Genomic DNA, 26,887 nt, shown 5'->3' with positions numbered 1-26,887 from the left:
CCACTTTCTCTTATCATTGTGACAACCCAAGACGTGTATCATTAGCAGTTTCTCTCCTTCTACCTGATGCATTTTATACCTTGCAATAATCAATTCAAAAGCAGGAGTCAAATATGAGAATGAGCTAACAGCGACACGAGATTTTTGTCATTCCAGTTTATTGAATGAGTAAATTTCTAGCTTTATTCGCATACAGAAAAGTGCACAAGAAGACAAGTACGTACAAAACAGTCGTGTGGCTGATCATCACTTTCAAAAATTCGACTATTTTTTTCAATAGAAGAGTTACCTCCAGTTTAGCACATCTTTAGGCATTTGGAATTTTAAAGTATGATTTCAAGTCTGTGTTTATAATGACTGAGTAGGAAGTCAGACAGGAAAAAGAAACATATATCATAGATAATTAACGATTATCATTAAACAGAAGCCCACATTACTTCAGCTTGGATTACTTGGGGCTAATCAACAGAGGCTCAGAAGGCTAGCTCCTTGTTTACAACCTGAGCAGTCATTCTCTTCAGCGAAAGGTAAGATTGTACTAACACCCATGAGAACCTGAGCATTTTGGGTCAAGAGATAACATTAAAAAAATACTCAACAGAAGCTAAAGAAAACACAACTTGTCAGGAACAAACCCTTCAGTCCTGTACAGCAAAAGGCCTGAAAATGAAAATGTACTGCGTAGGCTTCCAAGGTTATGAGGAAAATATTGCAGATTTTTCAATGATAACTCCAAATACTTGTCCATGATTGTGGCTTCAAGAAAGTTTTCCAGTTGCTTGATAAAGGCCTGGCATGACATCCAGTAAGGACCCAGTGCGTTTGGCAGTCATATTTAGCTTTCAGAATATAGTCCTTCATTGCTGAGCAGAGTCCAGTTCCTCTACTGTGTTAAATTGCTCTATGAAACTTCAGTCTGAGAGAATGGTCCCCCAAGCCATAGGGAGGATGAAGATAGTGCACCTTCCAGAAGTCTGACCCCTGGACTAATAATGCTTGGAGTGGGTGTGTGCCCTTCAGATTTGTGAGTCACTGTGAAAAAATCTGTTCCTGGTAAAAGGGACGTATTGTTTATATAATCCCAGGAGCAAAATGGACTGAAAGAGAAAGACAGGAAGAGATAAACAATGCTTTCCCCTCGTTTAAAATAGCCAGCAAGAGATTAAAAATGGGATAGCCTAGGTCCTGGGAGAAATAACCAGAATAAAGAGAAATTATACTTTTCTTTCTTTTTTTTGTTTGTTTGTTTAGTAATGCACACAATAATCATCTTTATTGAGAAAAAAGAATCACATGAAATAAAATCAGAATCTTCAAGGAAAATGTAGGGCATAATATCATCAGGGTCAAACAGCTGCAAAGTGTCTGGAATGAAAACAATGTGGGGCCCCAGGGAGAAATTGTTTTATTAGCTTTGAATAATGCCTTATGTTTTGAGTTAGACCTTTCTCCTTTTCAAGTCAAATGTAAACACCACTTGGAGTAGGATTGGTAAATGATGCAATTAGCTGAGAAAGACCATCTCGAAATGGTCCTTGGGTGGATTCGAGAAGTTAGTCTTGCTTTCATTTTATCATAAAAAAACTTGTCTGAGTGGGAATGGGAAGCAAGGTGTCTTGCTTTCCTATTAATGTTAATATTAATGTTTAGATTTATGATGCACACCAGGAATCACAAATGACCTTGAGAGCTACAAGGATTTGGACATTTACTCAAGGCAGTGTGATATTAAGGGTAAAGGTGGCCACACCTCCCAAATTGAGGGTAAAACGGAGAATATTCTGGAAGGTTCTAGGAGCACGACAGACAAGGATTTGGTAGGGAAGCTACTTCATTTATATTGGAGCTAGAGAGCTTAGGAGTTTAATTTATGTAAAGCCATTGTTTCAGTGTAGCTTTAGCCTAGAGAGAGTGAAAGGCTTTTTACAAGTACATGAGGCAAAGACAAGTAGGGTAACAGGTAATACATCAAAGCTGGAGCAAGGACAGAGGTCAGCACGTTTCTGGCTATCTGCTTAATCCTTGACCAAAGCCAGCCTTTTGCTCATCTGGATAGTCAGTCAGCATTACAACTTCCTAGAGAAACATGGAAAAGAATGATTAGAATTTTGGGGTTGACTATCAATCTTTGACACATTAAACTATTATTTTCAGACCTTAGTGATACTATATCCCAGAGCTGATCTGAAGATTGAACGAGGCAGTAATATACACCAGCTATGATAGCACCTATTGATGACCTCAACATTCAGAAGGCCTGGACTACAGAAAACAGGGTATGGTGGTCCAGGTCTGTAATCCTAGCACTTAGGAGGTGGAGGGAGGAAGATCAGAACAAGGTCGTTCCCCATTACAGAGAGAACTTGAGGCCAATTACAGATAAGTGAAACCTTGTCACAAAAATTAAAACAAACAAACAGACAAAAACCCTAAAAGGTTAAAAATATGTGTTGTATTGAATTTGTTTCCATATAGAACTGAAGTATCAACAACACAAGCTAAAAATTTATATATTCTAGCTAGACTATTGTTTGTAAAAATTAGTTTTTAAATAATTTATTATTAAATTATCAGAGTATTGATTTCCATGTCTATTGCTCTTAAATTACACATACTTAGCCTCTTCAAAAATCCTAAACATAAAATCTCACACTTTCCCTTCTCCATCACCATCTCTCACCATCCACCCACTCTTCCACTTACAGAAAGAAGTTAGGCAAAAGGATTTCCAAAAGGGCTCCTGTGGGCATCAGAAGATGCAGGCTGAGAGACCACCTAAGAGATGAAGCCAATAGAACAAACACTATTACAGCCATAACAGTACACATGATAGAACTTCAGTTTCCTTTAAGCATCAGATGATGAGTCAATCAGACAAACACTGTTTGTTCAAAGTCAAGGCTTGGGAGAATTGCATTTGTCACCCTCAACTTGAAAGAATTGTTTTCGATGAACGATCAATGGGAGATTAAGACAGTTTTTAGGAGACTATTTTGATTCAGTTTCTCCCATTGTGTTTCCATAAGACAGAGTAAGTGGAGCACAAAGGAATGGTTTTGATGGTATTATTCCTCAAGTTCAGGGGGTGACAGTGCCTGTGAAACATAATCTCACCCCAGCTTGATGGGATGTCTACTCTGTGAAGTTTCCTAAGAACACATCATACCCAAACAGGCACTCTCATCAAAGAATTAATGTATAGCAAAGGTAGATTCAGGAAGCTATAAGTGGATGTGGCGTGTGCTTCTAGGATTTGATACTTACGGAGGGGTTTGTTGAGCTGAACCCTTTAGAGAAAGGGTTCTCGAGTGAATTGTCAGCAGATTTGGTACCCGAGAGGACACCTTGTCTGGGGGCTGGCTTTGGTGGTTCTGGAAGGCAAAGATCCCAAGTAGTTAGTAGACAAGCTTCGCTTGCATGTGGCACATGTTCCCTGGCAGGCTTAGCTTTGAAACCTAGTTTTTTACACCAGTGAGCTAGCACTCACCACATATACCTGGATTCTGTCTATTCATTACAGAACAGAAAGCTTTATCTGAAATGGAAGATGCTCACAAGTCTTTCCTTGTATATGGGTTAGATTATCATTCAACACTCCAGAAGTCACAATCCATGCTTCTGTAGCTCTTGGAGGCCCTTTTGAGAATAGCCACTAGAGGGCAGTATTGGGCCAGTCCCTGGGATTGACTAAGGGCTCTAAGGTGAATGGTTAAATTATCTCCCTGGTCCTGAATGCCAGAAGCAGCAGGAGATAAGACTATTGATGAACATAGAAGGTTCCTCTGAGCTCCCCAAGCGACTGTATGAAGGCTGAAATGTTAATTGGCAGGTAATTGAGCAAACTTACCATTAATCTTGTTCAACAGTTGATTGGCATCAAAATCATCATGGTCTACATGCTCCTGAGGAATGCCAACTTTATTGTTGAAGTAACTGGAGAAGGCGCTTGAGGTCCCAGAGGAAGGTGTCTCCCCCTTCCTCGAGGGTACAAGAGGTGGCTGCCGCAGCTGGAAGTCCTTAAACATTTCTTTCACTTCCTTGACCTCTTTATCCCCAAGTGGGTCTAAGCCAGTGAAGGCATCACTAAGAGTGTCCTTTAGTGGGCCATTTCGGGGAGGTGGTTGGGGAGGTGTGACCAGAACAGAGGACATCATAGGCTGAGGAAAGGACTGAGTGGATATGGTGGAAGGTGGAAAGATATTACTACTCTGAAAAGGATTCCCCAGGGGACTTGTGGATGACCAAGTGTTGGGTGCCACAGATGTGGTAGGACACCAAACTGCCGGGGGTGGAGGGGAAGCTGCAGTTGCAAATGATGAAGGCTGATTCCAAACTTGCACTGCTGGGGTTGTACCAAAGACGAGTGGCTGACCAAAACCGGAAGGCTGGCCACTTATTATGGCTCCTGGGACCACAGTTGTAGAAGGAGTGAAGACAACAGGTGTCCAAGGTCCTGCTTGGGGGGGTGTTACTGGGACAGTACCTGAAGGAAGGGGGAGAAAGAAGTTATCAGGAGACAAGTTGGAAGAGGATTCTTTTTTATTTTTATGATAACGAGCTAATTGTATAAAATAATGGGTTTAATTGTGGCATTTTCAAAGATCCGTATAACATACTTGGGCTGTATTCACCTCTTTGACAAGGATTCTTAAATTCTCAAAAAAGCATGATTTTCTAGGCGTATTTGTAGAGCACTCCAAAGGCAAAACACTTTATGAAGGTTTGGAGCTGGCTAAGAAACATTAAATCCCTCAGAAGCTGAACTCCTCAGCAGTGTCTAGCTAGCCTTCAAATGCCTGGTGCATATTCTTTCTTCCAGTCCTTTTTACTTTCCTTCTTAAGAAGAGTAACACCCCCCATAAGGTCCCAATCATGAAAGACAAAAATATTTATCAAACATGTATTGATGTGCCCTGAATAGAATTTGCAAAGTGGACTAGGACCTGCCCAGAGCAAGAACTGATTTGTCAAGCGGACAGATTTAAATATGCAAATTACAATGACTATTAAGTAGTCAATTAAGATAATCCCCTATGCCCAGTCTTTATTTTGTATTTACATTTAACAGCTGGTTCCTGCTGAGGACTTATGGAAACCAGCTGTCATGGATGGACATGGGGGCCTCCAAAAAAGCATCTCTCCTGTTTCCAAGACTTCCCACTTTTTAACACTACCAGAGCTGACACAGCTATATAAAGGAAAGATGAAATTTAGTTGAGGCTAGTGGTTTTAGCCTTTTACATATAAAAATGGAGGAAAGGCTATTATCCTGGAAGCACTGTTTCAAATAAAAGTGCTTCCTGCTGTGTGTCGCTCACTATGCTTTGCCAGAAGTTAGGGCAGAGCAGTTATAAGAAATGTGGAGGAGAAAAAGCAGCAGAAAGCAGAGCCCGTTCCTGGGGAATGGTGACCCGAGTCAGGGAATATTATCTCCAGGGCTTGCCTCCCTGTCATGATCTCCAGGACGTAGATACTTTGTGAGAACCAGGCCTCTCCCACCTCTGTTCTTTAGACAGATTCACAGCGCGCATCCTGTTCTGACACACAGGACATTCTCTCTGCTCTCTCTACCCAAGTGCATTAACGAATCAGTGAAACATCACCATGCAGCAAGACCAAAGCACAAAGCATCCCTCGAACCAAACCGAACCGCAGTCCAGCCCCGTCCTCAGTCACGGAGGCTGCTGTTGTGCTCTTGAAACCTCCTTGTTCTGAGGGTTAAAGCACTGCATTCATTCAAGATCCATTTCAACTTCTTCAATGAGAAAAGGCTTCAAACTGGGGATAGGAGAGATTGGTTGCTGTGGGTTCACTTTTTATTTTCCAGAATGAGGAGAACTTTAAAGTGGGGTTTAGGAGATCTCTCTCTCTCTCTCTCTCTCTCTCTCTCTCTCTCTCTCTCTCTCTCTCAATCTTTTGGCAATTGATTCTTTTACTGTCATGAATTGCTGGCAACTAGCTAGAAACACATTTGCTCCATTCACACAGAAGGGGTGCCTCCCTTGCTCAACATGTCTGTTTCTCAGTGAGGGAACTGAATCAAGAACATAATCAAATCGGGAAGCCCCCAGTCCATGCCTAGAGAGGCAAACTCATGCACCTTGGCCCTGACTCTGGCACCTTATTCTCCCATTTTGACTTCTTCATAGCAAGGCTCAAGACACGTTACTGTGTGAGGATAAGTTAATCCACATCCTAACTACACAGACACAGGAGCCAGGACTTGTTTGCAATACAGAGTACAGTCATAAAGACCAAGACATGGCTTCATTTTCTAAGAGAAGCCTTAAAAGTGGGTTTCATTTGTTTCAAAAACAAATTAATATTGTAACTGGAAGGAAGGGTCATTCACGAATAAGTTCAGCCATTTAGATGTAAATAAATACATAAGCTGGGCAGTGGTGGCTCACGCCTTTAGTCTCAGTGCTTATGAGGCAGAGGCAGGAAGTTCTCTGGGAGTCTGAGGCCAGCCTGGGCTACAGAGTGAGTTCCAGGACAGCCAGGGCTACACACAGAAACCTTGTCTCAAAAATAATAAGATAAAATACTATAATAAATAAGAGGAAACACTCATTCATCATCCTTCACCCTGAACTGCTCGCCTTTCCTTGTGAAACCTTGCTTAAGTTTAGACATAGATCATGTCAACGGGAGTGCCACTCTGACTAAAGAAAAATATTACATTTGCCAGGAAGTAAGTGTTTGGCCAATCTGCATTTTTGCCAGCCTTCATTCCCATCTCCCAGACTCAACCCATTATGCTACTAAGACATTTATGGCCCAGCTAGAGAAAGTACGGGCAAAGCCTGAGGGAAAGGGGAGTATGGGCATACAGCACTGATTTTACTACCTTCTGACGCTGGATCAAAACACAGGGTACAAGTCAAAGCCGAGGGCTCAGCTTCCTGTAAGCCTTTTACCCACCCCCACGATCTCCAGAGGAGACAGTTCCCCAGCTGGGTCCAGCGGAAGCCAGACCTACAACCTTCCATGGTTTGGCTGAGGATCACTGCCAATGGACAGGGGCTACACTGTGGGGCTCAGTTTGACTTCCATGTCCAAACTTGGAAGAATCATCAGTATTCTGCAGTTGTATACCCCAAGGCCTCAACAGGGGCACCTCGCCAAAAAGCTTCACTTCGTCTGAATAAATTAACAGTTATAAGGTCCAGCTGTATCTTCAGGCTGACTTGTTAAATATTGGCTGTAAGAATTTTTCAAGGCATTGCTGTTAGACTATAAAGCTCTGGGATGCGGTCTAGTCACAGGCCCTGCATGCAAGTCCTCTGCCTTTCTATGAAGGAAAGATACTAGCTGTTTCACTGTGGGTATGGGGAAAAGAACAGTGCCCAAAAAGAGACCTCCAAAAGGTTCAAAGCATTTAAAGAAGAGTCTCCTGGTGCTGTGGCATCCAGAAGAAGCCTGCAATCTACTGGCTTCTCACCTGGATTTCAGTCACTCAGCAGTTGTAACATCTCCTTATCCCTACTCCTGACATGATTAGACAGACTTATTCTGGCAAATAGAAAGAAACTGCCCTCCTTTGCGGAAAAATAGCAGAGAGAACAAAAGAAATAAAGGAAGAGAAAAGATCATGGCGACTGATTGTGTAGAGCCCATGGAAAGCTGTGATCTCCATTCCAATTTTACCAAAGAGCCAGAGAGTCCGTCTTAATCTATGGTCCCCCACCTCCCAAGTCGGATTCTGTTTGAGGTTGCACAGGTGCCAAGAAGCCAGCAAACAAAGGGAATCCCCAGCAGGATGGCAGAGACTGTTGTTAGGGTTTCTGAAAACTGAACTACAGGGCCTGAAAAGAGCCAGAGGCTGTGGAGAAAGAGTAACAGGACCAGACTTCAATCAATGTTCCTTCCTCAGTATCCTGAGGCAGAGGCTCAGTGGCTCTGGCAAGCCGGAAATAACACGTCAAACCCAGCACATCCCATTGTCTAATAAAACTCTACCTAGGCTCCTTCTAGATTTAGTTTCTTTTTCTAGTACTTTACCTTCTATCTCTACATAGATGCTCTTCTAGAAAAATTATTGGTTATTGCTAAGATACAAGTATTCAAAGCCAGATAGGCTTACTCAGACCTAGGCAGGGAGCAGAGCCCAGAAGTCAGACGGACTTTTTCCTTTATGACTTAGCCTTGCTTCAAGCTTAACCGACACCCACTCTGGGGCTCATAAGAGGGTCTGAGAGGAGACAAACCTTTATCTATCGTGACAAATGGCATAGAAAGTATAGATATTCCTACGTTTGCTACTCAGACATCCCCCAAGGCTCTCTCAGTTTATCTCCTTTTCACCACTGAAGCCAGACAAACTTCAGAATTCTTTACAAACTGTCCTCTGAAAGCCACTGCCAACTGTTCGGGGACACGCAATACTGAGAATGGACTTGCTGGCACATGGCAGCTCAGAGAGCTGGATTTCAGCAGGAACAACACAGGGCGTGTAGGCTGCGCAGGTATCAAAGTGAGGGGTATTGCTCGACCTCTCCCATGTTTGCCCACCAACATAGGAAGTGCCTTCCTCCCCTGCATCATCACTATGGGTGACGGTAGGAGCATCACGTTGAATTCCAACCCTAGGAACATACCTAGACCTACGAGGGGCCCCGACCCCATTGGGGCAGGAGCACTGGTTTTGAAGAGATCCATAAAGTTCGCCTGTGGGACTGCAGGTTGTCCTGTGGGGGACATCTGGCCTGGAGGTTCTGAGGCAAAGATATCTGAAGCAAGCAGGTCGTTTGCTGAAGACTGACAAAAGGAAGGAGGGAGAAGAGTTATTCAGCAAGAGGGAAAACACAGCTTCTGTCTCACTCCTACTAACAACCCAAAGCTAACAGCCATGGAAAGGAAAACCTTCTGCTCTCACTGGCAGGTGATTACTTCTATCAAAGTAAATAGCAGACCAAAGGTGAGGTGGGGGTTGGGGGTGAGAGGGATCAAGACACATGGCCGCAGTGGGTAGCCTAGTGGATACCACCTTGGACTTGCAGAATGAAATCTATTTTTCTCATTTTATCCTTTTGTGTCAGTCTGGTCTCCGTATGGGCTAAAACTTGAAGCTAGGAAAGAAAGGGCATCGTAAGCTTCCTAAATAATTTCAATCGTTCCATTCGATCAGTTTCAATAGAGAGGACACTCCCTTCATCATTAGGGAAATCTGCACATTCCTATGAGAGCTTTTAAAAATCTCCGACAGATGCTGCGCTTGGAGTCACTTTTTTGAATGAAGTTGGTAATAGTGGTCGTGTAAGTTCCTAAGTCAATGGGTTGGTTATTCGGTCGACATTTACGTTTAAAAGAGGAGACAGACTTGCGAATTTTACACCACCACCATGGACATCAGTGATGAGGGGTGTGTGGGACGTGTGTTAGTGTGGGGACAGGACCAAGGGAATCACGAGAACTCTTACCCTCCCATCCCGAGACGTGACAATTAAACTTACCAGAGGAACAGAAGCATAGCAGCATTAACAATGGAAAAAAAAACAAAACAACAACTTGTGTTTAGTTTAGTATTAAGTGACAAGACATGCAAACGGAAAGCAGGTGTGGCAAACGCTGCTTGGAAGCTTAGGAAGAATGTTGGCTAGAGGGGCATAGCTCTGAAGGATCGTTGTGCCTCATCCCACCTTCTACTTCACAGCCACACAGGAAACTAAAAAAGCAGCAAGGAAGAGCGCTCACGTCACACCGCCCTTTGGTACCGAGCATGCACTCTGCTAATGGATATGTGGAAAAGACACTTCACCTTAGCGGTCCTCCTGCCTCTTCCTGGTTTGGTACTTTGTGGAGGTGGGATAATGGCTATGGAGTCATGCGCTGAGGACTGGACAGAGCTTTCCAAGTCCTGCTTTACGCCATTCGGTACCGATAGTCCTTTGGGAGGGCTTCCCACAAAAGGGTTCGGGGAAGATTTGATATGGAAGCCGTTCTGTTCTTTTTCAGATACCCCATTTTGAGTTCTCACTGCTTGCTGGGTTTGCGAACTTGGATAGGGCCATGGGCCTCCCTGAGCTTCCTGTTTGCCAGTCCGGTTAGAGATCTGGTCAAATTGCTGACCAAAGTAATCAGTATCACCGTTCAAGGGCCCTTTACTCTGTGGAGTAGACAAGCTACCCGGATTCGCTTTCTTCTGATCTGCAGATGTGAGAGAATGAAACGAAGAGGGTGCCGATTGGTCTGGCTGTGCGAAAGGATCATCACGGAAAGGATCAGGATTAGGGGTGGGAAAGAAGTTGAGATTGGCAGAAAAGGCACTTTCAGGCAAGAAGGATGCCTGAGGCTTTGGTCGAGGGAGAGAACAGGAGGTGACTCCATTTGTTAAGAATGGATTTTCTCTTAAAGAGTTCTGATTGGTGTCGATTTCAGAGTTTAGATCCACTAACAGGATATCTCTGCTTTCCTAGCACATTCGGGGGAAAAAAAGAGAGAAAGAGAGAGAAAGCGTTAGTCCATGTTATAATTCAAATGAGAAAACTACATCAAAATGACAAGGATTACCGGGTTTCCTATTAGAATTTGGAACTATTACCATCTCCCATCAACTCCCTACGTATTTACTAGCTGAGTTAGTGTCTCAGTCAGCTTGCGAGATGTAAGTTTCCATGGGCCTGCCCTTCCTTGATGAAATCGTGTTAAATTCATGTTCTTTTTAGTTCATACGTTCAAATGGGTTGGGCTCATTATCCACATTGGTCCACCTGATATCTTTGAATTAATTAAGATTTGCGCTAAATGGTATGAATACACTGTTTGGAGATATGAACTGACATCAGAATCCTAGTCCAGCTTCCTACCTGAGACACACAGTACACAGTTCTTTGGGTTGCACTTCCAGAAGTCTCTAACTGGTTAATACTCACATGTACATCGTGTGTGTATGTGTATGGTGCTGGGAATTGAACCCAGGGCTTTGAATATGCTAGGTAAGCATTCTACCACTGAATTATATTTCAGAGTTCTAGAGTTCATAGTTATGGTTGGGATGAAATTTAAAGTCAGGTGTCTTTCCTTCCTCTTCGAGAAAACAAGATTCTCCATTTTTATCTTGGTCTGTAGGTCTGACTCTCTGAATAGACAAATACCTTACTAAAGGTACTAGCCAAGTTGGACCTCACATGTTTACTATCCTCATTTGGTCTTGGACATACCTGTTCTTCTGAACATGACAGTCAAAATAGGGATCACATCCAATCAATCACACACTAACCTCACATTGTTGTGCATATTTTTAATACATAGCTCCTGTTTCCTCAGTTGTGGCAATGGTCTCACCTGGTTAGCATTAAAGCCAGCTAATAACTAAGAAAAAATAATGGTGTTAGGGTGGAATCTTCAAAGCATGCAAAATGCATAACTGGACTAATTCTATTTCTTCTCTATTACACGAGAAGAATATCGATGTTAATTATTTGGTTTCTCCATTTGTCCTATGAAAATTGTTAGCATCAAAGCTACCAATTTAATCAATTTGACATGTTTTTATTCCAATTCATAACTAATTACCACTTAGCCTGGGAAAGACCTTTTCGACTGACTTTGATCCATTAAATACTTAACCATGTCAGCCATAGATTATAAACAATAAACCATGTCCAGCTGGAAAGGAAGCTCAAGGAAGACATCTAGCATTAACCTGGGTGGAGCACTATTTTGATCACTGGGACAAGAACAACTTAAAAGAAATCAGAACCTTTTAAACTAATAAGGACAAAAAAGGGTTCAAAAGTCTCTGTCTTTTAAACAAAGAAAATGTTCCATTTCTTTTTTGTGACCATAGAAGAGGCAACAAAATCAGTCCCAAATCATTGTCTCTCCTTTTAATCAATTTGACTTTCTTTACTGGAAAATATAAAATCAGTTTTTCTTTCCATTTTTTTTTTAAAGCTGGTTTCCGTTTTACAACTAACTAGAAGAATTCATCAGAAGAAAGAGCTTAAATTTAAAAGCTTTTAATCAAACGAATGGGAGACTTCTTAATGAGGGGATTTTTAAGCAATCAAAAGGTGGGAGAAGATGCATTCGGGAAGCTTGATTTCAGTATTTATTTGTTTTGAGCCACCTCTCAGTTAGCACAGTTGGGTTTTCACAGCTGGCAGAGTTCTCCTTTCCAGATACTTCAGAAGAAGTTCTTAGAACACCAAACAGGAGCCACAATGTTAGACTTCTGAATAGTCACCCTACAAGCAAAATGTATAAGGCTCTCCTCAGGTTAGGGCTGTTGTCAATCCAAATTTAAGAGTCTAATTAAAAGACTAGAGTGGATGGACAGAAGACTCTTTTGTCTATTCCTGAGGTCAGAGCTTCATCAGGGTTTCCTTGGACTGTCTGGACCTTTGGCACGCTTGGCTACCATGGAGTACCTTTGGACAGCTGTGAAAGTGAATCAAGTCACTTCTGCAAGGGGGTCTGAAGGGGATAGCTAGCTTCCCAGAAATGGTTATTAGCCCAGGCCTCAACCCCACTGTTGGCTTTCTGTATTCCTTATGCAAATTAAAACCAGCTTCTCAAGATGGTTTTTTCAGACTGCTACATGGTAGGACCCCACTTGCTTTTACCCTAGATACTACATCGTGTCCTGTATACTTAAATCACCCAGCTCAAATTCACATTTTTCTTTATGCTTTTCTTATTGATACTTCTATTTCTGGTATAGCTGTGTCTACCTCCATGCCATGTTATGGGGGTATACAACATGTATTTCGATATCCTATTTACAATTTTACCCTAATCGAATCCTCTCATGTCACGTTTAATCTCTGTGATGATGGATTATTTCTTGTAGTCTTTGAAGTGGTCAGGTTTTTAAAGTTCAAGATCAAACACCTTCTATCTTTCTGCTCTCCCTCCTTACTCTTTGCCTGTCTTTGTGTCTCTGTGCCGTCTTCTCTATCTCTTAAACAGCATGAAACATAATGCTTCCCTCACTTTACAAAAAAGTTATGTTCTAAGGGATGCCCAGCACATCATTAATTTGGGAGGAACTGCAGCCTCTTTGGATAACAAATGGAGTCTAAGTAATTTAGTTTTTTCTCTTACACTTGACATTTTTCAGAGCAGTTGTAAGAATTGAAAAAATTCTGGGGCATGCTAGTTTTACTAGAGGAACATCTATTTTGTGACCTCTACGTATGGAGTCAATGTGAAAGAACACATTGCCAAAATCTAACCAGCACATAATTAGCCCTGTTAGCTTAAAACAACAATGACAACAACAGCAACAGCAGCAACAACAACAATGACAAAACTTATCAGATATTACCTACTCTGATTAAATTTATTATTTTAACTTATTTTTAAACTAAAACTTGAATTTCTACAAATCAAAAACATTTTTAGTTTGAAATGAATGGAATATGAAAATATGGTTTCTCCGAGCTATTTTTCACTGGTGGAATGCTTCAGAAGTGCACAAAAGCCAATTAAGCAGTTAGCGCCTCCTTGCTTCTTCCTCTGAAATTCCACTCATGTCTTGAGAACCTTCCTCTCTCTTGGAGTGTCTGTTTCAGAGTGACATTTGGGAAATAGACTCCCACAGATATCGATTTCCTTCAAGGAGCTAATAAAGAATTGCCAAGACTGTTTATGAAATCTAAAAAAGCCCAGAGCTAGGATGGTCCTTCCAGTATCAGCTAACCTAACATGCCAAAAATCTTACCCTGAAAACAGTTAAGAAGCATTATAAAAAAAATGAAAGGACAAGTAAGGAAGGACTCACTATTTGAAAGACTATACAGTAGTTCTAACTCCTCTATTGTAGGCTCTGTAAGGACTTTGAGATGCCACCACACAGTGCAATTCCCACACCAGTATACAGAGAAAAATGAATAGTCCACACTTCAGTTGACTTGTGGGTTTATGCAGTTAGGTTCTGCCTGCCGTACTACTCTGCAGCACTGTGGGAGGGGAGAATCTTTCCCAGTCTCTCTCTGACTTACTTCAGTTCCTGAGATCATTTTCACATCACGGAGACCTACTTGATGATCTTTTGATGTGGAAGTCTTAGCCAGCCATGTCCCCCATCATTGTATGTGTACTAATCCTCTCCCCCATTGTTGTATATGTACTAATCATCTCCCCCATTGTTGTATATGTACTCTCTACTCATCCAGTTATTGCCTTGTCATCTTTGAGGAGCTCCCTTCCTCAGAAGCAGCATCTGAATCTGCAAACTAGGTGAACATACTGAAATTAGCATCATTCAGGTGGCTCTGTCACTAGTCTTAGCATGCTCCTTGCTAGTCAGAATGGTTGATGATAACACCAGTGTATGTCTTGATTGCTGCTATGTCTTGCCAATAGCAGGTGCTCAGGAAACTAGGAAATAAATAGTAGAAGTTGATGGAAGTCATTCAAAATGACATGAATAATTCTGTCTGAGGTCTGTCTCATAGAAGATCTGAAGAATAAGTCAAGGATTCATCAATCCTTGCTATATCATAATGCTGTACAATGATGTTCACTTTTCTAAAACAAAGACTTTTGTTAACCATCAAATGACTCAGTTAACTATTAATGTCAAACTCATGCTGCTAAATTGGAAAAAAAGAAAGGCAGAAAAAATGAAGAAGCTAAGACAATTTAGGATTTATCATTTAACAAACATACTTCCTACAAATTGCCTTATGTCAAGAATTAGAATTCAGCATCTCCTTCTGATCCCAAGATATTACCAAGAAGGATTACATTGGCGGTATAGTAGCACGGATTTAACCTCTATGCTATACTAATGTATCTGAATTAGTAATAGTAGGTTCTACGGTCACTTAAGATCCAAATTATTTTTCTAGTAATCACTTTCATTTCATGAGCAAAAATCAAGACATTCAAAGTTTTCATGAAATGCTCAAGCTCTCTGGTTAATTGTAAATTTGGATTATAGATGTTATTTCACTTATATTGCAAATTTAAAAATGAAACACTTACTGTTGGATTATTTAGGTCAGGAGGTGTAGACATGTCCCCAAACAAATCCATCTGGTCAACACCCTTAAAAAAGTATTTGGATTAGATTCAGATGTGTCTACTAAAAAACAATTACTTTGTCTATCACTGTAATTGTTTGTGTCCTAAAATATAGACAATAGTTGTCACGATCGGATTGTAGTTGATTTCATACAGATTTGATACTAAGCTCCTTATGTCAAGAAGTGTTAGGCTTGTTCCCAAGCATATTGCTCTGCTCGACACCTTAAAGTACTGTATTAGATTCTGGTGACCTACTGAGAATACTATGTTGTAGATTAATATAGATATTACATGAAAACAGCATCCCAATTGAATTTTCCTATGGATTCAATATAGGTCCAGTATTAGCCACATCTACAGGAGGTAGAAACTCATGTTCAAATGAGTAAGAATCACAAAACATCACAAACATACCAGCTTCAGTTTGTTAGCTTGATCATCAAGGGTCATTAGGGCCTCACTCCCATTCTGAAAATAAAAGGCAAATATTAAAGGATTTAGTTAATGACGAAGCCCCATAGAATTTATTTCCTTGCCTGATTACCCCCCATTAAGCTGTTACAACGTGGTCCCAAATAATGTAACTATTTATCTTCTGTGAAAAGACTGGCCCCTAGCCCAGAGGATCAAGTCAGGAAGGGAATGCGCTCTTGTAGATAGCAAACATGGCCTCTACACATCACACTCATCACAAGAAGTAAGAGGCAGCTTTACCTCTTCCGCTTTGTTGGCTTCTTCAACCTAAAAGGAAAGATGCAGATTCAGTGAGCTTGGGAAGAGAGTTGACAAAGAAACAACACGTCCTGATTCATAGGTAAAAGGAAAAAACTCTTGTATATGTTACGCTGTGTTTCCCCTCCCCCTTTGACATAGATAGTGGATTTGAACTCTTTCTAGAATTAAGCTAGGTTTCTATGGTGGTTTGAACAGGAATGGCCCCCAAAGACTCATGTGTATGAATGCTTGGCCCATAGAGAGTAGCACTATTAGGAGATGTGGCTTTTGGAGTAGGTGTGGCCTTCTTAGAGGAAGTATGTCACTGGAGGTGGGTTCTGAGGTCTCATATATTCAAGTCTGGCCAGTGTGACAGTCTCCTTCTGCTGCCTGCCAACCAAGATGGCTCCTTCAGCACCATGTCTGCCTGCAGAGCACTAAGTTTTCTGTCACGATGATAATGGACTAAACCTCTGAAACTGTAAGCCAGCCCCCAATTAACTTTTTTGTAAGAGCTGCAGTGCTCATGACGTCTCTTCGCAGCAATAGAAACTCTAACTAAGACACTTGCTTTGTGAAGTCCTGAAACTACTCTGAATATTGTAAGGAGCCAGAGACAGCAAATCAGATACTCCTAATACAATTACCATTGTCCTACTAAGAACAACAGACAATTCTAGACTTGAAGGAGAGAAACCGGACTCTTCAGACATGGCACACAACATTAAATGTGGCCCTGAGTATAGTTTTCAATCCAGTAGAACGCCTATCAAACAGTACTTGCCTTTTTCTTTTCTTCTTCCTTTTTCTTTACATTATAGATAACTTGAAAAAGGTCTTTAAGATCGACGACTAATGGTTCAGCCTAAGACAATAGAAAGCATTAACAACATTTTGTTCTTATCTTCTTTCCTTGCCCGTATTCAGTTGCCATTAATATTTTTTTATTTCCACTTGAGATTGCTTACAGCCCTCCCCTGATTCACAGAGAATTGCTACCCTCAGATAACTAAAGAACACAGGGTTAATAAATGTTTCATTAATGTTAAGAACATAGTTACCACAATAGAATATTTCAAGTACTCAGACAAAACAAGAGGTACCATGCATTTTTTGGAGTTCCTTCAAGGTTCCTGGGAACTCATTACTGTTCTAAATTCATTAGGAGCATTAATAGAAAGTCATTCTCATGATTCTTTTGCCACACATGCATATCAGTAACATTTTAAATAGATTCTTAGGCAAAAGTCATTTTCTGAATGATGACTAAAGGGTAAGTGTTGGCCTAAGGAATTGTTTCCAGTAAATACTGTTGAAATAATAAACACCTCTATTCCCAACAGAGGACCAGTCCTCAAGGGTATAGAGCTTACCTGTTGCCCTGTTTTTATAGCAAAAAATTGATGCTGGCCTTCTCCTCCACACACATAACCAAATGCTCTATTGTCTGTCACATCACGAGCAATGAAGGAAATCTTATTTACTGGATGTTCATGCTCTATTACCTTAAAAGGGAACATAGAAAAACAACAATGAGTAATAAAGAACGGACTTGTTGGCCATCAGAAACAATTGTAAAGGGATAGACAAAGAGTTTAATGCTTTGGAAAATTTTTTTTAGTCTTTGGTTCAAGGCTAGATCTAGATTTATTTTTGATAGAAAAGGCTCCAATGGGCTGGAGAGATGGCTCAGTGATTAAGAGCACTGGCTGCTCTTCTAAATGTCATGAGTTCAATTCCCAGCAACCACATGGTGGCGCACAACCATCTGTAATTGGATCTGGTGCCCTCTTCTGGTGTGTCAAGGACAATGTAGTCATATACATAAAATAATTAAACCTTAAAAAAAAAAAGGCTCCAAATATAGAAAACAAAAGTAGGAAAACATCCAAACATTCTTTTTAACAATATAAGTACTTGACAAATTCTCATTTATATTCTCTCTCTCTCTCTCTCTCTCTCTCTCTCTCTCTCTCTCTCTCTCTCTCTCTCTCCTGCAAGGAAGGATAGAGGGGAGGTTCAATAGTTTGTGAAGTTAAGGAGGAGAAGGCAACCCTTGAACCAGAGTTGAGCTGGGTGTGATGTGGCCTTTATAGTCCCTGGGAATTTGAGGCAGGGCATTAGTCTACCTTATGACTCCAAGACCAAATCAGGCAATACAACAAGGTAGTATCTCAAACCAGCTGACCAGCCGAACAACCACCTGAGCAAATGCCCAAATGAGAGCCGCTCCCCGCAATAAAAGACTGACAAGAAAATCCAAAATAAAACAAAACCTAAATAGGCCTATCTTCCTAAGTAAATGACAAACTTAAATGAACAGTCTAAGCTGGTCGATTGTCCATAGGACTCTTAGACAACAACCAAAGACCCATCGTGTCTTTTCATTGAAATGACAAAACCCAGTAAATTCTAGAGGTATGAAACACTGACATAAGCATATTTAACCTGTCCTAGAAGGACCATGTTCTTAGAAGTCAAATAGACAAGAGACTCTATTGGTTTATTTCCTCTTTCCCCCAACCACCCTCTCTCTCTTGATTCTTTCCAGCACACATCAGGGTTTAACTCTTCAAAGATATCTGTAGGTGGCAAAAGGTGTCTTGAATTTTATTTCCAATGCCTGTGATCACTGAAAAGGTAAGTCACGTGATACTTCTGAAGTGCTGAGTTCCAGTTAATAACCACCCTTTAGTCTACAAGACATTTGGAGCTGTCAAGTGAAGATTTTTGCAAAGCAAAATTATAATGTTATATGGTTTCCTATAGGTGTTATGAATCCATATTACCATCTTCTGTGTATACTAGAACTAACTTATTATAAAGGGGTTATATTTGGAGAAGAAAGGAATAATGCTCATTATGAGAGAAACCTGTCACCATTCTCTGGAAGACATGAGGTAAAAAGTTATCAAGGGCTGAAAGATAATAAGACCAGCAAGCTGAATTGGCAGTTGCCATGGTGCCCTGTCCCTAAGTCTTGCAGACATTTTGCATTCTAGATAATGGGTTAGAAAGGCATCTTGTACAGATGATCAAAATGTGAATGGTTCACTCCTTCTTTAAAAGGGGAACAAGAAGGGTTGGGGATTTAGCTCAGCGGTAGAGCGCTTGCCTAGCGAGCGCAAGGCCCTGGGTTCGGTCCCCAGCTCCGAAAAAAAGAAAAAAGAAAAAAGAAAAAAAAAGGGGGGTGGGGGAACAAGAATACCCTTGGCAGGGAAGAGAGAGGCAAAGATTAAAACAGAGACTGAAGGAACACCCATTCAGAGTCTGCCCCACATGTGGCCCATGCATATACAGCCATCCAATTAGACAAGATGGATGAAGCAAAGAAGTGCAGACTGACAGGAGCCGGATGTAGATCGCTCCTGAGAGACACAGCCAGAATACAGCAAATACAGAGGCGAATACCAGCAGCAAACCACTGAACTGAGAATAGGACCCCCGTTGATGGAATCAGAGAAAGAACTGGAAGAGCTTGAAGGGGCTCGAGACCCCATATGTACAACAATGCCAAGCAACCAGAGCTTCCAGGGACTAAGCCACTACCCAAAGACTATACATGGACTGACCCTGGACTCTGACCCCATAGGTAGCAATGAATATCCTAGTAAGAGCACCAGTGGAAGGGGAAGCCCTGGGTCCTGCTAAGACTGAACCCCCAGTGAACTAGACTGTTGGGGGGAGGGGGACAATGGGGGGAGGGTGGGGAGGGGAACACCGATAAGAAAGGGGAGGGGGGAGGGGGATGTTTGCCCGGAAACTGGGAAAGGGAATAACACTCGAAATGTATATAAGAAATACTCAAGTTAATAATAAAAAAAAAAAAAAGAAAGGCATCTTGTCATAGTGTCTTGCTATGAATATAGCAGAGTTACTAATGACACTGTAAGTGAATGATTCCTACCATGTTCTATAGAATAAAGGAAAAGTGCCACAGAAAATTTGGAATACTATAGCTGTCATATGCTGATCAGAGTAGACAAACAATACAGAAGCAACACTGATTCTGTGATAGAACAATCCCTACCACAAGTAGAAAAGAGAAAAAAAAACCCACCTAAAACAACAGTCAAGAAAGAAAGCTACACCTGCAGGTTGGGACGGATGGGGATAAAAATTATTCTAAAGGTTTTGAACCAACTGCCAAATTCACATATGACTAACACATTAAAATAAGCTAGATATTAAGATTAACCTAGTGTAGTCTCAAGGTCAAAGCAAATACCATGCAACAGTGGTAGCACCCTTGTGTTTAGGGTCTCATCTGTGTCTCTCATAGGAAATGAAGTTCCAAATGGGATACCTTGCCTTCCTTCTCTGTTTTTATTGTCTATTTCGGAGAAGTAGTGCACGGTATTTTTCTTTTCCCTACTCTGAGGAAGAAAAGGAAGTTTCCCACTGGAAATCAACTATGGTCAGACTTAGGTGGTCACCCATTGCCAGCAAGCACACATTCTTACCCCGGTTTTCTCATCAATAATTTTTATGCCAGACAGGGAAATGTTGACCCAGATCCTTTGCTTGTGCTGTCCCTGAGAGCGACCAGCTGCTGCCATTCCCTGGTGAGATTGGAAAATAAAAGAAATGTATTTAAAGTATTCTAGAATACTTCTGATGACAAAACTTAGACAAACTGCTTTGTTTTAGCTTGTATGGCACCTGTGGAGGGATTAAGCACCTTTCCTCAACGGTGATTGGATGGTGTAGAAGAGATACGTATTTTTTCTAGGGATAGGAATGGAGCTCAGTGACAGTGTGCTTGCCCAATATGTACAAGAGCATGCATTTAATATCTCTAACACACACGCACATTGAAGCTGGCTCAACTAAATCTTGTATTGTTTTATTGGGTCCACATGGTAACATAGTATAGAAATTTAAATCCTGAAGCACTGGGCCTGGAGAGATAGCTAAGTTGGTAAAGTATTTGTCGTACAAGCAAGAACATTCACGTTTGATTCTCCAAGAACCCACATAAAAAGTACAAGCACTGTGGGGTACACCAGGAATCTCAGTGCTGGGAAGGCAGAGACTGTAGTATCCCTTGACCTTGCTGGGCAACCACTTTAATCAAATGGTAAGCTCCAGGTTCCATGAGATACTGCCTCAAATAGTAAGGTGAAGGATAATTAGGGCAGGCATTCATTGTCAACCTCTATCCACACTCATGTGCACACATTCACAAACAAATCCACAAGTAGAGTCCTGTATTTTACCTACATACTTTCTCAGTCAATAGTCAGACACATAGGTCATATGTGTGTATGCATGTGACTTCTTTTAAAATTTTTATTTAGTTTTTATTACTTTGGAATATGTATAAGTGTACAGTATACACGTGTGTGGAGGTCAGGGGATGATGATGAACATCTTTCTTGATTGCTCTCTGGTTTCTATACTGAGGCACGATCTCTTACTTGAGCACAGAGCTCATTGATTTCTCTGGTCTAATCCAGCTTGTCATTGAGGATAGTGTCTCTGCCTCTAGAATGTGTCCTAGTCCCTATTCTGTGTCTTCCTTGCAGAAGATCAATCACTTACAACTGTCCACAATGTTTAAAATCATTTCAGGATAGAAAATTTAGGGATGGATATTTGCTCATCCGAGTACTGAGTCTACCCACATGAAAAGGTTCCCAGAATCTTGCTATCCTTGATGAAAGAGGGATTCGAGAACAGGACTCAAAAGATGCAGATTAACCCTAGCTTCTCTGACAAGAAAACACTGGAGGATCGATATGTGGATAGAATCAATGTGAATAGAAAATCTTTTCCAGTCACATAGATGGGAGTGGGTGAGAACTCATAGATCCCCTCTTTCCAACCCTTGGTTGAGGCAGACAATGATTTCTTCCCTTTACCTTGAGTTTCATCATAGAATCCTGACTCATTTTGTCTCCCCTCGCATCAGGCACATCATCAATACCGATTAGCTTGGCCTTGTATTTTACACCATCACCTTTGAACCTGGCCAACAGATACTCATCTGTCTTTTCAGAACCTAAGAAGTAAAAGGAAGTACATGATACAGCTTATATTTGAATGTCACCCTTAGGTATGATCATAGGTGTTCCCCTCCAAACGGAATACTGTAAATCTTGATTATACCACAGTTGATCATACAAGGGATTTCCACTGTCTTATTCTTCTGAGCAAAATCATGTTTCATAATGTCAACTGTAGAATTAAGATTAAAAGGAGGAAAAAATAAAAGCAAACACAAAACACTTTCTCAAGACACAAAAAGTCATGAGAAATTTGTGACAATGCAGGAATTGGGAGTTGAGAAACAATTCCCGGTTCTTCACTGAAACATTGTTTTGAAGGAAGTTTAGAAAAATGTTATATTCTGTTTAGTGAAAGAAAAAAAATTAAGCCCCAAACCACTTTCTGATATTTTGAACCACCAAATAAAACAAAAGGAACTGGCAATAAATTGCCAAGGCTACAACTGGAAATTATCCTTTCTTTGTGTTTACTTTTCTCCTCTCGAATGTTCTGTGCAGTCTCATTCCTAGAGCTGAAGGACCAGTCAAAGCTAAGAGAAAGGTCATGGCATATTCTCCAGCTCTGGCAGGCTAAGACTTGAAGGCTATCTATCAGTAGTTAAGGCCAAAACTACCTAATAAAGTCCAAAATTTGATTTTTCAAAAACAGTGATGTTTGTAAAACAAAGTTGTAAATGAATTACTGAAAGATAGTTATACAATAGTTGTGATTGTACGATTAATCATTTATCTAAATGAAATCACTATTAAAAAGACATTTGATTAAACAAAATGCTATGAAAATTTCCTAATTGGACCTAAGTTGGTACAATCAGAGATGGCGAAACAAGTCTACACGAGGCAAACCAGTCAATTGTGCCAAAAAGAAAGAACTTGAGACTAAACTCCTATGATAGCCAGACAACAGACAAGAGCCATTTGCCCATACCTTTCTTCTTTTCCTTCTTTGATGGTGCTTTCGGTGCAGCCTGTTGGTCAGGCTGACCATTGGTTGTGCTTGTCTCTACTTCATTAGACATGACAGGAATGCAAGCAGAAATCCCAGCAGCAGACACTCACAGATATCAGGCAATCCCCGATGGGCAGGTCTCAAATGAACATAACCCACGATGCACACCTGAGGGCAAAGGAAAGGGATGGTGATGTAAAAATAGAACAAACTTAAACCCCAACCCCCCATGTCCACGGGGGCTAGTCTGTTGTCAGTGTACGCTTCTTAACTGCACACATTTGCCAATCCTTCTCTATTTATTAGATGGGGACTCGGAAAGGACTTCCCTTTGAAGCTCCCAGAATGGGAAAAGATTGTTTGGTAAATTTTTCTTCAAGCACTTGATTTCTGGTAGCATTTAATGATTACCTAGTTCAACAACTTGCATTAGAGCTTTGGCATAAGAATCTATAATCAAAGATAGGGATCACAAACTGGTTAGGTTTCATAGCAAAATAGAAACTAACCTCCTGGGCTCGATAAGATGGTAACTGATGTTACTGATTGAAATGGATGTTAGGAGTTTCCCTATCTACAAAATTGCTCAGATAGCCGGTTGTGCTCTAGGGGTATAGAGGACTTGCCGCCTGGCTTGCATCCCCAGTACTCCTCAAAGTAGAAAAGAGCAGAGTTATTACTTTACTGATAGATTGAAGAATCTGTTATTAGGATTCTACTCATGACATCCAGCACTGTATAAGCACTGTGATTTAAATACCTTCATGGCTGTGTGCGGGGAGGGGGACAGTAGTGCTGGGAATCAACTTGTTAAGCAACGTAAATCCGATTCAGAAAGGTAATCGTTGCATGTTCTCTCTCATAGGTGGGTAGGACATATTAGCAGAATGGAACTTGTTTGGGGAAGGAAGAGAGGGGGAAACAACAGAAGGACATGTGAAGGGAGAAAGAGAAAATATCAAATATTTCTTTCTTATGTGGAGTCCAGCTTTAAACATATATATATATGTGTGTGTGTGTCATATATGTGTATGCATGTGTGTATATACATGTATATATGGATATATGACATATACTATGCATATGTAGCATGAATGCATAAAGAGGAAGAGGAAGGGGAGTAGCTTATAGGAGGAGTTTGGGAAGGAGAAGGTAGTGAGAGTAACTGTGAGCAAAATGCAATGATCTATACGTGTAAAACTGCCTCAGTGAAACATTAGTTCAGATGCTATTTGAAAAATTGGTAACATAAATGACTTCCATTTCTTTCCATCAATATTGTTCATCTGAGAATTTATGGGTATTTCTTATACAATTCATTGACTATATTAATAAATGCCTTTATGCTATTAGTCAGCACCAGCAACTTCCAAACAGTTGCTTCACAGGCTCTTCAGAAGGCCTCCCCATCTATTACAGTAGAGAAAAACAGCCATTGCCAAGCACACAGGGGTAAACTAATGTTCCAAAGGTTCTTTTACCACATGGTATTCTGTTTCTTCACAATCTAGAGGACCTTGAAAGGGTGAGCATTCTAAAACTATAGGTCAGTGGTAGAGAAGAGACTCTATTTGGTTTAGAAACTTACTGTAAAACTGTCTTTGGTCTGTGACACTTCCTTACTACAGAAGCCTTCTTCATTCTGTACTATGTCCCACATGTGGGACAACACCATTGACCAAACCTACGACATGGGAATACCTGCTGTTTTGCAGTCATGGAAGATTTAAAAAAAAAAAAAAAGGCTTGAATTTTTCTTCTTTAACTCTTAAAAATTCTCAACATCCCTGCATTATAGGATTAATTCATCTTCCCAAGGCACAGAAGTTTCACTACCTGCCAAGTAGCAGAACCAGTTTCTATCCTACACAGTATGGCTCAGAGTTAGAATCCCTTGACATACCATCAATGGATCTTATCTTAGAAATCACATTCTTGTTACAAAAGGCGTTTTATTGTATACACGTGGTGGCCTTTAAATGTAGTTCCCCGAGTCTTAGATTGTCCTGGATTTGGGAAGGGATCTAAATCCAATGATTCACACCCTTCTTGCTAAAAGGGAGAGAAAGGTTTGAGGGAGAGACTCACAAAGCAGGTGGGAGCATGAATCCGAAAGAGGGGCTTGATTTGAAGTATCTGCCAACCAAGGAAAGCCAAGTGACAGCTAATGCTCACCTCAAGCTGGGAGCATAAACTCAGAATGGGTTCTACCTCAAAGCTTCCATAAACAACCAAGTATGTCATGTCCTGATTTTGGACTTCTTGCCTTCAGAAGCACTGTGGCAATCACTCTTTCTCTTGCATTAAGCCACTCATCCATTTTTAATAATTTGATGAAGCAGCCACGGGTGATGCCTATGACACCTGTATTATTTTGTGCTTTCATTGGTCTCTGTTTTTCTTGGTGACACAATAAGTGATTCTCTTAGTTATATCTATCCCTGAAGCTCTTTTCTTCATCTCAGAGGATTTACTACAACTAAGCAGGGGTTGAACTAAGTTCCTCCCTAAGGAAACACACCGATGCTCATTCTCCCACATGGTCCCCTTTTCTCCAATGGGTCCCCAACCCTGTTCAGACACCAGGTTATAAATAAATACTTTAGTGCAACCTAGTCATCATGATTATTTTCTTGTGATGAAAAGATTGCTACTTTGTGTCTTTTCCCCATTTTCCACCACCCTCAAAGAACTGTTTGTCTCAACTCTCCTTTCGAAGTCACTTTGTTGCCGGTCTCCTGACACACCCATTACTTTGCTTTCCACACCCATTACTTTGCTTTCCAACTATTTGAGTAGTCCTACTGTACGCATCACACAGGTCTATGCCTTTCTTTCTTTCTTTCTTTTTTTTCTTTTCTTTTCTCTTTTCTTCTTTTTTTTCCCGGAGCTGGGGACTGAACCCAGGGCCTTGCGCTTCCTAGGCAAGCGCTCTACCACTGAGCTAAATCCCCAACCCCTGGATTGTTTTTAAATGATAAATTTTCACTACATTTTAAAAAAGTGGGAAAACTTCCTGTGGGAGTGCCCCTATGAATTTACGCAAAGATTTGCTATTTTTGCTTCCTATGTAATGCTCTTAAATATTTCACTCCTGATCACCTTCACATCTGGATGCAAGCTCCAAGCTCACTGTTTCTTTGTGAATGGCTTTTGGTTTAGATCCTTACATTTCCTCATTTCCTGAGGTGCCTCTGGCTCTATATCCTTGGGTACCTATTTGTCCTTTCTAAAGCTCTCCCCACTCCCTTCTAAATACTCATGGTGATCACACACTCTCAAACAGTTCAACTTTATGCTTGTCTATCAAATCCTTAGGACCAGAATCTCCTTGAATGAGAAGATTCATCTGGCATGTGGGAACCATTCATGTGGATGGCAACCTGGGTTGTTGGAGCAGTGTAACTTGTCCTCCTTGCCCATGTGTGTGAATTTGTATGTATTTCCAACCTCTAAGTTCTCACAACTCTCTATGGTCCCTGCAGTAAATCTGGGTTTGGTGTCAGAAATGTAATGAGAAATTTGGTCTGCAGGGTGATGTGACTAAATTCCAGAGGTGAGTTAACATAGCTCAAAGATACAAACTGTCTTTCAGGAATAGATGTGATGTCCATTGGGACTTCGTAGCTTTCCTTTGTGCAGTGAGGTGAGAACCTCTTCCCTTGTGTGAAGAGATTTCATCTCGTAAGATGGAAACGCCTGCTGTATTGCAGTGAGCAGTTAAAACATGTAGAAGCATCCGTGCAGATGGTGACTGGGCAAAGGGGTAGCCTCTACCAGTCATTAAGGTGTTGCAGCTTCAAAACCTCCCTCTTCCATCGGACTTCACAGTGTGTGGCTCACCCGGTGGCACATGACCTCAGCATGCTAGAGGGAGGTTGTCAAGCTGAAAGAGAGGGCCAAATCTAGCTTTCTGACCTTCTTGGACTTGCATATCTAGCTTCATCATGCTCCTCTTAGTTGTGCCAGCCTCAGCCTTCTCTACTCTCTTTAGCTTCATGGTCTGAGGTACTCAGAGCACAGGACTTCAACACTAGCCGAGGATCCTCTCTTCTCAGAGGTCTGAGAGTTCCAGAACATATAAGTTCATGTTTGCTTAATCAGCTTAGGGTCCTGTCTGTTTTCTGCAATTTGCTTTCTGAATGAGATTTGGTGTGTCCTACCTTTATCATCTCATTTATCCAGAAAATAACTTTATACCTGGCTTATACCTTAACATTAAGTCCTTTTAACA

At 41.1% G+C, this 26,887-nt stretch overlaps 1 protein-coding gene across 2 annotated transcripts in view; it reads right to left on the bottom strand.

The window, feature by feature from the left end:
* Window positions 1–141: 141 nt before the first annotated feature.
* The window catches only part of Dab2 (DAB adaptor protein 2), a 52,740-nt gene continuing 25,994 nt past the window's right edge, over window positions 142–26,887 (bottom strand). The window contains exons 2-15 of one of the 2 annotated variants that reach the window (NM_024159.3): window positions 22,633–22,821; window positions 21,558–21,697; window positions 20,157–20,255; window positions 17,067–17,198; window positions 16,478–16,558; window positions 15,694–15,720; window positions 15,394–15,447; window positions 14,938–15,000; window positions 9,761–10,414; window positions 8,601–8,760; window positions 3,848–4,483; window positions 3,265–3,371; window positions 2,704–2,775; window positions 142–2,076 (exon numbers count right to left, since the gene is read on the bottom strand). In NM_024159.3, coding sequence (NP_077073.1) covers window positions 2,713–2,775; window positions 3,265–3,371; window positions 3,848–4,483; window positions 8,601–8,760; window positions 9,761–10,414; window positions 14,938–15,000; window positions 15,394–15,447; window positions 15,694–15,720; window positions 16,478–16,558; window positions 17,067–17,198; window positions 20,157–20,255; window positions 21,558–21,697; window positions 22,633–22,723 — 2,307 coding nt within the window. In that variant the 5' untranslated portion in view covers window positions 22,724–22,821 and the 3' untranslated portion in view covers window positions 142–2,076; window positions 2,704–2,712. The remainder of the gene's footprint in view (window positions 2,077–2,703; window positions 2,776–3,264; window positions 3,372–3,847; window positions 4,484–8,600; window positions 8,761–9,760; window positions 10,415–14,937; window positions 15,001–15,393; window positions 15,448–15,693; window positions 15,721–16,477; window positions 16,559–17,066; window positions 17,199–20,156; window positions 20,256–21,557; window positions 21,698–22,632; window positions 22,822–26,887) is intronic. The other variant, NM_001439417.1, reaches the window with a different exon arrangement.

This window comes from Rattus norvegicus, chromosome 2, assembly GCF_021556685.1.
Source record: "Rattus norvegicus strain SHRSP/BbbUtx chromosome 2, alternate assembly SHRSP_T2T, whole genome shotgun sequence".
In the NCBI taxonomy this organism is placed as follows: Eukaryota; Metazoa; Chordata; class Mammalia; order Rodentia; family Muridae; genus Rattus; species Rattus norvegicus.
This window is presented reverse-complemented; position numbering and strand designations above follow the sequence as displayed.